The 10,248-nt window shown below is 43.0% G+C and overlaps 1 protein-coding gene across 3 annotated transcripts; it reads left to right on the forward strand.

Moving 5' to 3' along the window:
* Window positions 1-203: 203 nt before the first annotated feature.
* Window positions 204-9,799, forward strand: PCTP (phosphatidylcholine transfer protein). 3 transcript variants are annotated; one of them, XM_057418541.1, is made up of 6 exons: window positions 204-423; window positions 2,912-3,029; window positions 6,759-6,838; window positions 7,156-7,327; window positions 8,009-8,076; window positions 8,571-9,799. In XM_057418541.1, the coding sequence occupies exons 1-6, from the start codon at window positions 277-279 to the stop codon at window positions 8,634-8,636; spliced, it is 651 nt and encodes a 216-aa protein (XP_057274524.1). In that variant the 5' UTR covers window positions 204-276; the 3' UTR covers window positions 8,637-9,799. The 3 variants fall into 3 exon arrangements, with proteins under 3 accessions (XP_057274524.1, XP_057274525.1, XP_057274526.1); XM_057418542.1 differs by lacking the exon at window positions 204-423 and adding an exon at window positions 636-661; XM_057418543.1 differs by lacking the exon at window positions 204-423 and adding an exon at window positions 641-747.
* Window positions 9,800-10,248: the final 449 nt, after the last annotated feature.

The following is a 10,248-nucleotide window of genomic DNA, read 5'->3' on the forward strand; positions in this document are numbered from 1 at the left end:
AAAGCCAAGCTCTGACTCACACACCAGCAGAACCTGACCCTGTTCTGGCCCCAGACATAAGACATTTAAACACCACCTCCCCAAGCGCAGCTGACAAACCAAGACCTTATCATGAAACACGGAGCGGCCGTTCACCCCGGCGCACCCTACATCCTCCGCCCCCCGCACCGCCCCGGCCCCGCAGCCCTCTCCCTGCTGCGCGGCGGGGGCCGGTCGTGGTGCGCGGAGGGGCGGTGCCGGCCATTGGCCCCGAGCTCGCCGCCGCCGCCACGGAGAATGGAGGCGCCGGCGCTGCGGGGCTTCCCCGAGGAGCAGTTTCGGGCCGCCTGCCGGGAGCTGGACCAGCCGGCGCCGGCGGCGGGGGGGCCCTGGCAGCTCCTGGTGGAGAGCATGGGCGTGAGGATCTACCGGCTGCACGACGAGGTGGGCGGGCCGGGGGAGCTCCCCCCGCGCCGGGGGTGGCAGTGCTTGGGCCCTGCCCGGCCCTGAGCCCCTCAGGAAGCGCCTGCGGCGCGCAGCGGGGAGAGGGACACGGAGGTTCGGGGCAGCGGAGCGGGTAGAGCCGCCGGGCCGCGCACAGGGCGGGCTGGGGCCCGTTGCCAGTCCAGGTGCCCCCGGCCTCGGCTCGGTTTCTCCAGGCTGCCGGAAAGCAGCTTTCAGGGTAATGCTATTAAATGCTGATGAGGAAGCGGCTCCGCTGCGGTGAACGCCGCCCTGAGAGGCGGTGCGCTGGGAAACCCGCACCCGGTGAGGCCCTGAAAGCTCGTTAACAGCCGGTGCCGGGGACGCTCCTGCTGGAAGGTGCTCCCGGCCTAATGGAGTGTTCTCCCTGCGAGTCCGCTCTAGCAGTGGTAGTCTGGGAAACTGAAGGCAGCTGTTATATTTCCTATTGGCTTTCCAGCTCCGTGCTGTATTCCCACCCACTGATTGAAAACTTGAAATGTTCCACGCTTGGTTTAACTTTCTTATTGTGAATTGCTGGTTTTATTGAATGTCTGTTTTACCTCCTGAAGGGTGTACTGTTCACTTCTCAGATCAAATCTGTGATTTCATACTGTTACCAAAATCCTCCCTTTTTTTAGTGGAACATATTTAATGATGTATGCCATGATTTGTCTAGCAGTGGTACAAATAGACTGGGAGAGAACACCATAATTTCTTGATCTGTCTTGAGTGACAGTATAAGAACTTGAAGGCTACAGATGTAATGACTGAACTGACATTAGGAGCCTACCTTTGAATGTAAGGTAGAGTCCCATGTGTTAAGTCAGCACAATATATAGTGCAACACTTGCACTCTCTAGTGACTTCTGAATAATGTGACAGTAAATGACATTGCTACAGCTCTATTTTAACCTCTGATGGAGGGTTTACCTATAACAAAAGTGCTTTGAAGACCTATATTGTTCGTGTATCTTTTGATAATCCTCAATTAAAAAGTATTGCAGCCACTTCCAGCTGCTGTAGGGTGGTTTGTGAAAGCTTTAGAAACAAGCAATACAATGTAATAGTTTGTTGTCCTAAAAGTGTGGAACTGTAGCCTGCCCTCACTAAGGTACAAAGCAGACACTTCTGTGTCTTTGAGGCAGGCTCTGACAGCTTAAATGAGAAAACAGCTGCATGACTTTCTTCTATCAAACAGATTGAGAGAAAGCCAAAGGATGCAAAGGATGAGTGAGTGTGATGATGAACAGCAAGCTTTGCATGGCAACTGCAGAATGAAAGGTTTCGGTGAGCTTGGTTTGTTGCCTCTCAGGATGCAGCCATCATCAAAGTCCAGGAAAATAATAGAAAGAATATTTTGGAAGCCCCAGATTTTGTGCTCTGGCATATGCTGTAGGATCTTGGCTTAATTTCAGCTGTAATACTTTAAAAATGAATTTTTCCTTGTGAAAATAAACGTGGATGCCTTTAACAAAGATTGTAAGAGTGTGTGGAGCTGACCGGTTCAGGTTGGAAGCTTGTGACTGATGCTTCAGTGAAGCCACAGTAAAGATGAATAGCTGAAGAATTATTATCTTTTGGTGTATCAGTTCTTCATCTTCTGAGGTTGATTTGTGAAGGGGAGGGGAAGAAGAAAAATCAACCATTCACTGACAGAATGTTGTATAATCCCTTCCTTCCCTTGAGAATGCTTGAATTTGACTCCTACACTGTACATTCAAAATACTCTCTTTGTTTTAATTTAGTCTTGAGCTGGTACTAACAATAGTACAAACGTTCTATAGGCACAGATGGAGTTTCCATATGTTGAAAGTAACATTAAAAGTGTTAACACGGGAGATATCCTGCACCCCACCCCTTCATTGCAGACAGCTTTCAGAAAGAAAATAGCTGATAAATATTGAAGGCAGCTATAATAGTGCATTGTATATAAGTGTGAACATTGTAAAGCATTCTTATATCACAGCTAGAAGGATAAGCACACCTACTTTGCTGGAAAGCTTATTCCAGATGGTGCAGTACTTGGTAACCTCCTGGGAGGTTACCTGAGATTCTTAAGCATGTTATAGAGGGTCTGGAGGCTTTGCCACAGGAATTTAATGCTTCTGGTAAGCTTTGGTGTGGGCAGGATTTATTCTGCGTTGACCACTGGAGATGAAAAGTGGGAATGTGTGTGAAGAAACATGCTCCCTTTGGAGCGGCTTACGAAGTAAAAGGGTACTGGTGTAAGGGAAGGAACAACCATTGTGCAGGGCAGGTCAGCCTGTCTGGATTTACACTTTCATGTGTAAATCAAAAAGTTGAGAGGTTAAAGACTGAATCTCACATTGTTTTTTGAGCACTTCTTTCACAACTCTTGGGCAGATTTGTAGTATGTGCCCCACCTAACTTCCTTCAGCTGTTCTCCCTGCTGCAGAGTGCTTCCCTTTCCTGTGTGACTTTTCCTCTCCCCATTCTGTTTCCACAGCAATCAGGACTTTATGAATATAAAATCTTTGGTGGTCTTGCTGACTGCTCCCCAAAATTGTGTGTGGATGTCTATATGGACTTGGATTTCAGAAAGCAGTGGGATCAGTATGTTAAAGGTAAGCTTCTCTAGGCCATTTAAATCCAAGCTTTATGTTCACATTGACTCTTCCCACCAGAAGTTTCAGAGGTATTTGAAGTTGCTGCATCCAAAGACTTTGAGCCAGACGTAAGTATCTTTGGGGATAAGGTTTCACTCTGCAAATACACAGGTAAACGCTGGCATTCATCACCATACGCCTTTTTTTTCTGGAATGAATTATTTCCATGTTGATTAAAGCACACAACTGGCGTCACTTTTTATGCTGGAGCACCTTGTATGTTCTAGTTGTAATTCCTTAGTTAAATTTTAGTAGAGGTATTGGGGAGCAATGGAGATAGTACCTCTTCTGCATCTTTTCATATTGCAGTGGAGCAGTGCAGTCACAGAATCATAGAACACCGGATAGGATCAAGGATCATCTGGTCCAAACTTTCTTGCCAAAATCAGAGACTAGACAAGGTAGCCCAGCAGTCTGTTCACCTGAATCTTAAAAGGTGTTGGGGAATCCACAACTTCCCGGGGGAATTATCTCAATGGCTGATTGTTCTCCTTGTGAAAAATATTCCTCTGGCTTGTACCAGTTTTGGTACATGATGGAATGTCTTTTCCTGAAAGCACTGGTTGCTCTTGGCACTGGTAACAATTAGAAATGGGTGTATTGAGAGAACAGTTGGTGACTTCGGGCTTTTGCAGAGAAAGGAATGACTAATTTAGTTGTGTTTATTTAATGTTGTCTATGAAAAAGGGAGTTGAACCTGGGTATCCATATGGTGTTAAACCATCTTAAGTCAGCAGTGACAGGGCAAGGATTCAGCTGATGTAGGCCTGTGCTTAAAGTCAGTTCAGGCCAATAAAAATGAAACATGTTTTGCTGAACAAAGAAAAACCAAAGAACTGTTAAATGTTGTGCTTGTTAAGTCTAGGACAGCTCTGTGGGGAATGACTGCTGGTGATGCCTTTGGCTGTATGGGTACAGAACCACATATTTGACTCATGTCAGTACTTGGTCAAGCTTAAGAAGCTGTGTCTTCATTAGTAAGTGTTATTTGTCAAAATAGGCAATGGATTTCTTATAGCAAAGGTCACTTTGCCATTAATGAAACAACAACCAGAGTGGATTCAACATTATCATACTGATGTAGAAATAACTGTTATCTTGAGTTACTTCAATAGTTGTCAAGTGCATTTAGGAGAACTGAATCCTTCTTAAATAAATACTGCTTTTTTTCTTAATGCCTCCTTAAAGAACGGAAAGGAAGCAGTTCAGGGAAGCTACACCCTGAAACTGAAAGCTACATAATATTGCAGAGCTGGCGTTTATATCCTTGCTGACCATCATATGTTCATCTGTGAATTTGTACTTGTGCTGGTACTTCAAGTCCAGTGTCTCACAGAAGTTAACTCTTGGAAGGTTACAAACACAGTGTTAATGCTTTCCTCTTAGCTTACCAATTGACACAAAACCACCCATTCTTCAGAACTGTAAACGGGATGAAACAGTGGCAGCAACTGTTTTCAGTGTTAATGATATAAGCTCAGGTTTTCTCCTTTCATATTCAGGGAGAAAAAACAGAGCCTTTTAATTCAGAGCCTTCTTGCTCTTTGTTTCACTGTTTATATTCCTTGTTGCTCTTAGAACTATGAATAATGGCAGTGCAAAGAAGAGTTCTCTGCTGAACTGCTGTCTGGCATTGAAATAAAAATGTGACTAGAGTAGATGTAGCTGCCTTTTTAGCTGAAAAGGTAACTGTTTCTGCACACGGCAGAAGAGGGAGTTATCTCTGTCCTCTAGTTATGTTCAGCAAAATTCTTTCTGAAGGCCTGACTAAAAGCAGATATAAGAAGGGTTCTTACAAGTACTTCAGATTGTTCTGCTTTGATCTGTTCTTCCAGGGGTTTGCCTGAGGCTTCAGAAACTTTGGTTACCAGACTGTTACTGTTGTTGGCATTGCTGTTAGTAGTCTGGCTCTTTCCAAAGCAGGCTCCTGGCTATCCCGAAGATGTGGACATTCTGAGGCCACATTCTGAGTGTGGAAACTGCCAATTCAGCAGGAAAGCTGTGTCTAAACCAGGAAATAGTGATTGAGGTACCATATGCTTCTGTGGCATGATCCAGAATGGCTGGGCCAGAGCTATCTTGAAATTTGCTCCTCCTGATTGCAAGAGTACTGATTGAGCTCATGGTAAAACAGTTTAATGGTAATAACTGACTGCTAAAGCAGCAAATGCAGCTGTGCCTATTATGAATAGAACAGCCTTGTGATTGATTGTGGTAATGCTAAGTGAAGTCTGGTTATTGATGAAAATATGCTGTATTCTGCTTTGGCCGGAAGCTGCCCACTGGTATTGACAGACTAAAGTGATACAGATGGGACATGACTTACCTATTGTGTGTTTTCAATGTGATTGCAAAGATACAAAGGTACGTGTGATAGCAGCTAGCAGTTGCGCTGAAGTCTTTAAAATACTGTCTTTATCCCCTGAAGGAAGGAAAGCTCTTCAGTTAGGAATGAAAGTAAAGCTAATATACCAATGCTCCACTGACCTCTGGTGGATAGCATAATGCTCCAGCTTGGAGCAGAAGAGCTGTTTTTGTGGGTGACAGCTGACTTGCAGGGCACGCTAGCAGAAGCCTGGTTTGGAACATATTACATAGGGGAAGATTCTCCCATCAGTGACACCCTTCCTTAGCAATGAGAATATCAGTCTGTTCAGCCTTGTTTTCAAAAGCCTCCCCCCCACTGAAAGTGATATGCAGGTGCATTACATCTGCAGGATCCACAGTACCTCAGACAGAAGTCTGCTCTAAAGGAGGAAAGCTCACTCTGTTTATGTGAACCACCTCCCTGGATCACACCCATGATTATGCATTCATGTAGTGACCAGTCCCTAACAGACAGGAGTTCACCACACTCAGCCTCATGGCTTATCAGGTCTGTTCGCCTGATAATGGCAGGTACTGCCTCAAGGGAATAAACCGTACAGTAAACAGCTTTTCAAACTCCATTATGTAGTTTGGTTTTAACCGTTTTCTTCTCCTTTTTGCCACACTACTGTCTGACTGAGTCACTGCCGTAATTTAGGGACTATTCCTAGATTTTTCTTTCTCTTTTCCTATGCAATTGCTTTCTGACTGAGTTTCCAGGCAGGCTGAAGGTGTGATGAAGGCTTGTAAACTGCTCAAGCTTCTTGCTCACTGTTGCCTGTATATACTGCTGTGAAATTCCTAATAGCTTTTCCAAAGTTCATTAATCTCTCATGTAAGACTTCTTCTTACATGACAAGCAGTGTTTGTCCTAGTTCCGTGTTAACTCAGAATCATTTACAAGGACAGTGACATGCTTGTGAGAAAGCATACTGTACTTGTGGCTCAGATTTATACAGAATATGGACATATGAGGGAAAAGCTTTGAGATGGAAAGGCTGTGGATGAGTTGACTGTCTGAAAGGAATTTGACTTCGCTTCCCACCAGAATTGTTCTGGTTTTGTGGTTTGTTTGGGTCTTTTAATCAACTAATTCAATAGCAGCAGAAAATCAGGCCACTTATTTTTGTGTATTTGGTTCCTGCACAGCCCTGGTACAGAACTCTCTTTAATGCCTCCTACTGCTACAACTTTATATACATATCAATTTTGATATAAGGATACCATGTAAAATGTGTTCATGTCAGAAATCTGAGCAGCTCTCGGTCCTGTTGCATTAGAAATTAAAAATATCTAACCATCTTCCTTTTTCAACTGCAGAACTGCATGAGAAAACATATGATGGTGAAAACATAATCTACTGGGAAGTGAAGTACCCTTTCCCCCTCTCAAACAGAGATGTATCCTTTCAAGCTTTTTGTTCTCTTGCACTCTTTGTCACTTCGTCATCCAGGGATCCCAACAGTGTACTGATTCTACTGCTCTGCTGCACATCGTCTAAGGTCTTGCAGTCATTGTATGACATGAATATGTATAACATGAAGGAGAGTGGGGGTACCTCTTCCCACACACAGCTAAAGCTCACATAACTGGATTGAATCCTGTAGAAGCATAAGAAATAACTTGAAGGGGCTGGTGTTTGTGATGGAATTCACTTGTCAATTCATCATTTGTCAAACTGACACTGTTTTGACATGCCTCCTCAACTTGAACACAGTATGTCTATATCCGTGAATGCCGAGAGATGGATGTTGCTGGGCGGAAGGTCTGGGTTGTGTTAGCTCGGAGTGTGTCTGTTCCTCAGTGCCCTGAGAAGCCCGGTATAATCAGAGTTAAAAACTACAAACAAAGCCTAGCAATTGAAAGTGATGGCAAGACTGGATCAAAAGGTAAGAAGTCAAGAAAGCGTGGTCACAAGTCATGTAGCCAAAGAATGTCTGTATTAGCAAGATGCACAAAGAGGAAGACTGGAAATTTTAACCTAAACCCAGGTACTGTAAAGTGGATGTACTGAGCACTGGGAGTACTTTAAAATAAATGAAGCTTTTAGAAATGCCCAGTGCAGCGTGCTGCTGTTAAGAATCTTTTATTTAATGGGCTGGGTAGTTAAGAATGAACTACTGACCACTTCATTCTGGCCCCCCGTTTCTCTTCCTGCCAGATGGTTCAGTTGGGTAGAGTCTGATGCCAGCTGCAGTCTTGTGAACTCAGCAATGATTTAAGTGTCAGGTTTGACAGATGTATAGATTAAAGGGTTTGCCTAGAGCTTGACTCCTGTCTGAGATCATTCCTTTAAACACAATCTTATTTTAAAAGACATGCTGCCTAAAATAGTTTTCAGTAGTCTAAGTTAATATTACGGCACACTCAAGCTTCCCAGAGGTTACCTGGGAATGGCTGTGCTTATTTCACATTCTATTTCAACATAAGTTGACTATTTTGTGAAGAAATGAGAGCAGAACTGTTGTACTTGGTGCTTCAATCACGCACATCAACAGCTTCTGTCATATGGTGTTAGAGAAATGGGCTATGGCTGGATAACTTTCTGGTAACTTCTCTCTCCTCTCTAGTGTATATGTACTATTTTGATAATCCTGGTGGCATGATTCCATCATGGCTGGTCAATTGGGCTGCCAAGGTAAGTAAAGGCTGACAGCACAATTGTCTTTGGCTAGTCTGTTTCAATCAGTGCATTCACTGCGTTGTACCTTCTTCTGCATGGTGGGTAGAATTATTTTCTTTCTGAAACAGATGTATTGACTATGTAACAGAGTCCCATTTTTAGAGAATCGCTATTGTCTGCTCTCACTGCAGTTGTCTTCAGTTTTGGTTTTGGTTTTGGTTTTGAAAGTCCTATCAAATTCCCTTGGTTAGTCAACCAGGCAGTTCCATTTCTGCAACAAAACCAAGAAACCCATCTTCCAGAGAATATGTGAATAGCCTTAACACAAGGAAACTTCAGTAATGCAGTCTGTTCATGAAGCATGAAAGGAATGGTCTGCTGCCTTGTACTACATCTTAGAATTGTCCTGAATTAAAGGTTTTTATCTATAAAGGGGGAATTCTTACTCTGCTTATAGTTTTTCTTGATTCCATTATGCAAGAATGACTTTTCCACTTTTCTCTTTACAGAGTGGTGTGCCTGCTTTCTTGAAGGATATACAGAAAGCTTGCCATAATTATTCTAAGAGCACGTAGGTCAAAGTTGATCTCAATTGCTTAATTCCTAGAGCTCTGCACTTTCAGGAGTGGCTATGATATATTACACTGGATAAAATCTACCTCTAATATTGGAAAGAATTTTATTATAGTTGGTTTATGCCTTGGATTTGATTAGATCTTTGTTTCTATCTCCAACTGAAGAGCTAGCCACTAACGAGGTAACAGCAGCATCAGCTGCATCCTTTGGAAAGAACGTAAGTCGAGCCTTGTCCCTCATGCTTTGCTTCTGCTGATTGTCATGTGACAGCCAGAAGAGTTCTGTTGTCTCAAATATTGCATCCTTGGACAAGAGACAACGATCTTGCAAGGAGAAACATCTGAACTTCGGCTGAAAATTCTCTGCATGTCTTACGCCTGGATCTGCCTTCATGGCCTTGCAGGGTGGTTGCCTACTGAAAATGGGTAATGGAACTTGGCATTGCTTAGGAGGAAACACTTTCGCTGCTCAAGTTTTTAATTCTTAAACTTAAACGTATAAAATGCTGAGGACATGCAGGTAAATTACTAGAAGTCTACATCAGGAACTGGAACTCTGCGTTACGATGCCTCTTTATAGTGGCTTTAAGTCCAGAGCTAAAAGGACTTGTGCCTAAAGCCTTGCATTCACATCTGAATACCCCTGTATGCAAAGTAAAAGCCATTAGCTGTGTCCAGCTAGAAAAAAAAGGAGGAGTTGGCTTCCATATCTAATTTAATGGGAACAAGTTATATCTTCAGAGTCAGTACCATATCTAGAAAGCAGTACCAATTTGAGACTGGAAGTAATTTTAAACTGGATGCCTGCAACTGATTGTGACTGAGCCTGATGTGAAATTTGGGCTTGCTTGCATTTTAAAATTTCATGCTGCTGTGAAGGATGGAACTGTAGTTTTGGATGGTGATCCACTGAAAGCACAACAGAGCAGGAAATTACATTTCCAGCACCTTTGCAGGGGGCAAAGAGGTGGTGGAGTGCATAAAAGATGAGAGGTCCTCAATCTCAGGGATTTAACTTGTTCTTCATTGTTACTGAATCTAATCCTGCTACTGAACAATTCTTCTACTGGGGTAGCTCTGTCCTGTTAAAAAAGAAATGGTTGGAGTGATTGCCTTTATACTTTGTGTACATATTCATTTCCAATAAATTATTATTCCATCCATGCAGTGTTCTTGTTCCTTCTCTCATGTTCAACAGTGGCCACGCTGGGCAGGTCACAAATGACAGCCTGATATTGTGGGCTGTTTTTTAAAGGCTTTTGAAAGAATAACTAAGTAGGATTCCATGTATTCTGAAGAGCTTGCTGTCAGCAGTTTAGGCTTTTTTCAAGTGTTTTTGACTTGGAGGCCATTACAGAATTCAATATTACAGTGTTGGGCAATTTTCAATCCATTTTAAATTTAGCTGTCACATTTTTTTCTCCAGCAGATAAAGAACAGACATGGAGAGAGAATAGTTCTGAAGCAGAATTCTCTTTTAATAGTTTTTGTGCATGTGTGCTTGCTGGGGGTGAAGCTGAATTTTTATGTATGTGTACTGAAAATTATTTATCTCCATCATACCAGGAATATGATGGTGTTTCACCTGAGTATATAAATTCTCCAATTTTTG

Source organism: Pezoporus wallicus, unplaced genomic scaffold (assembly GCF_028554395.1).
Source record: "Pezoporus wallicus isolate ANWC-B61680 ecotype Strahan unplaced genomic scaffold, APGP_CSIRO_Pwel_v1 contig_3710, whole genome shotgun sequence".
Classification (NCBI taxonomy): Eukaryota; Metazoa; Chordata; class Aves; order Psittaciformes; family Psittacidae; genus Pezoporus; species Pezoporus wallicus.

Coding starts and splice junctions, on each gene's coding strand:
- PCTP (XM_057418541.1), top strand. CDS start 277: ATGGAGGCGCCGGCGCTGCGGGGCTTCCCCGAGGAGCAGTTTCGGGCC. Junction 3,030..6,758: donor GTGGGATCAGTATGTTAAAG/GTAAGCTTCTCT, acceptor TTTCAACTGCAG/AACTGCATGAGAAAACATAT. Junction 7,328..8,008: donor TGGCAAGACTGGATCAAAAG/GTAAGAAGTCAA, acceptor TCTCCTCTCTAG/TGTATATGTACTATTTTGAT.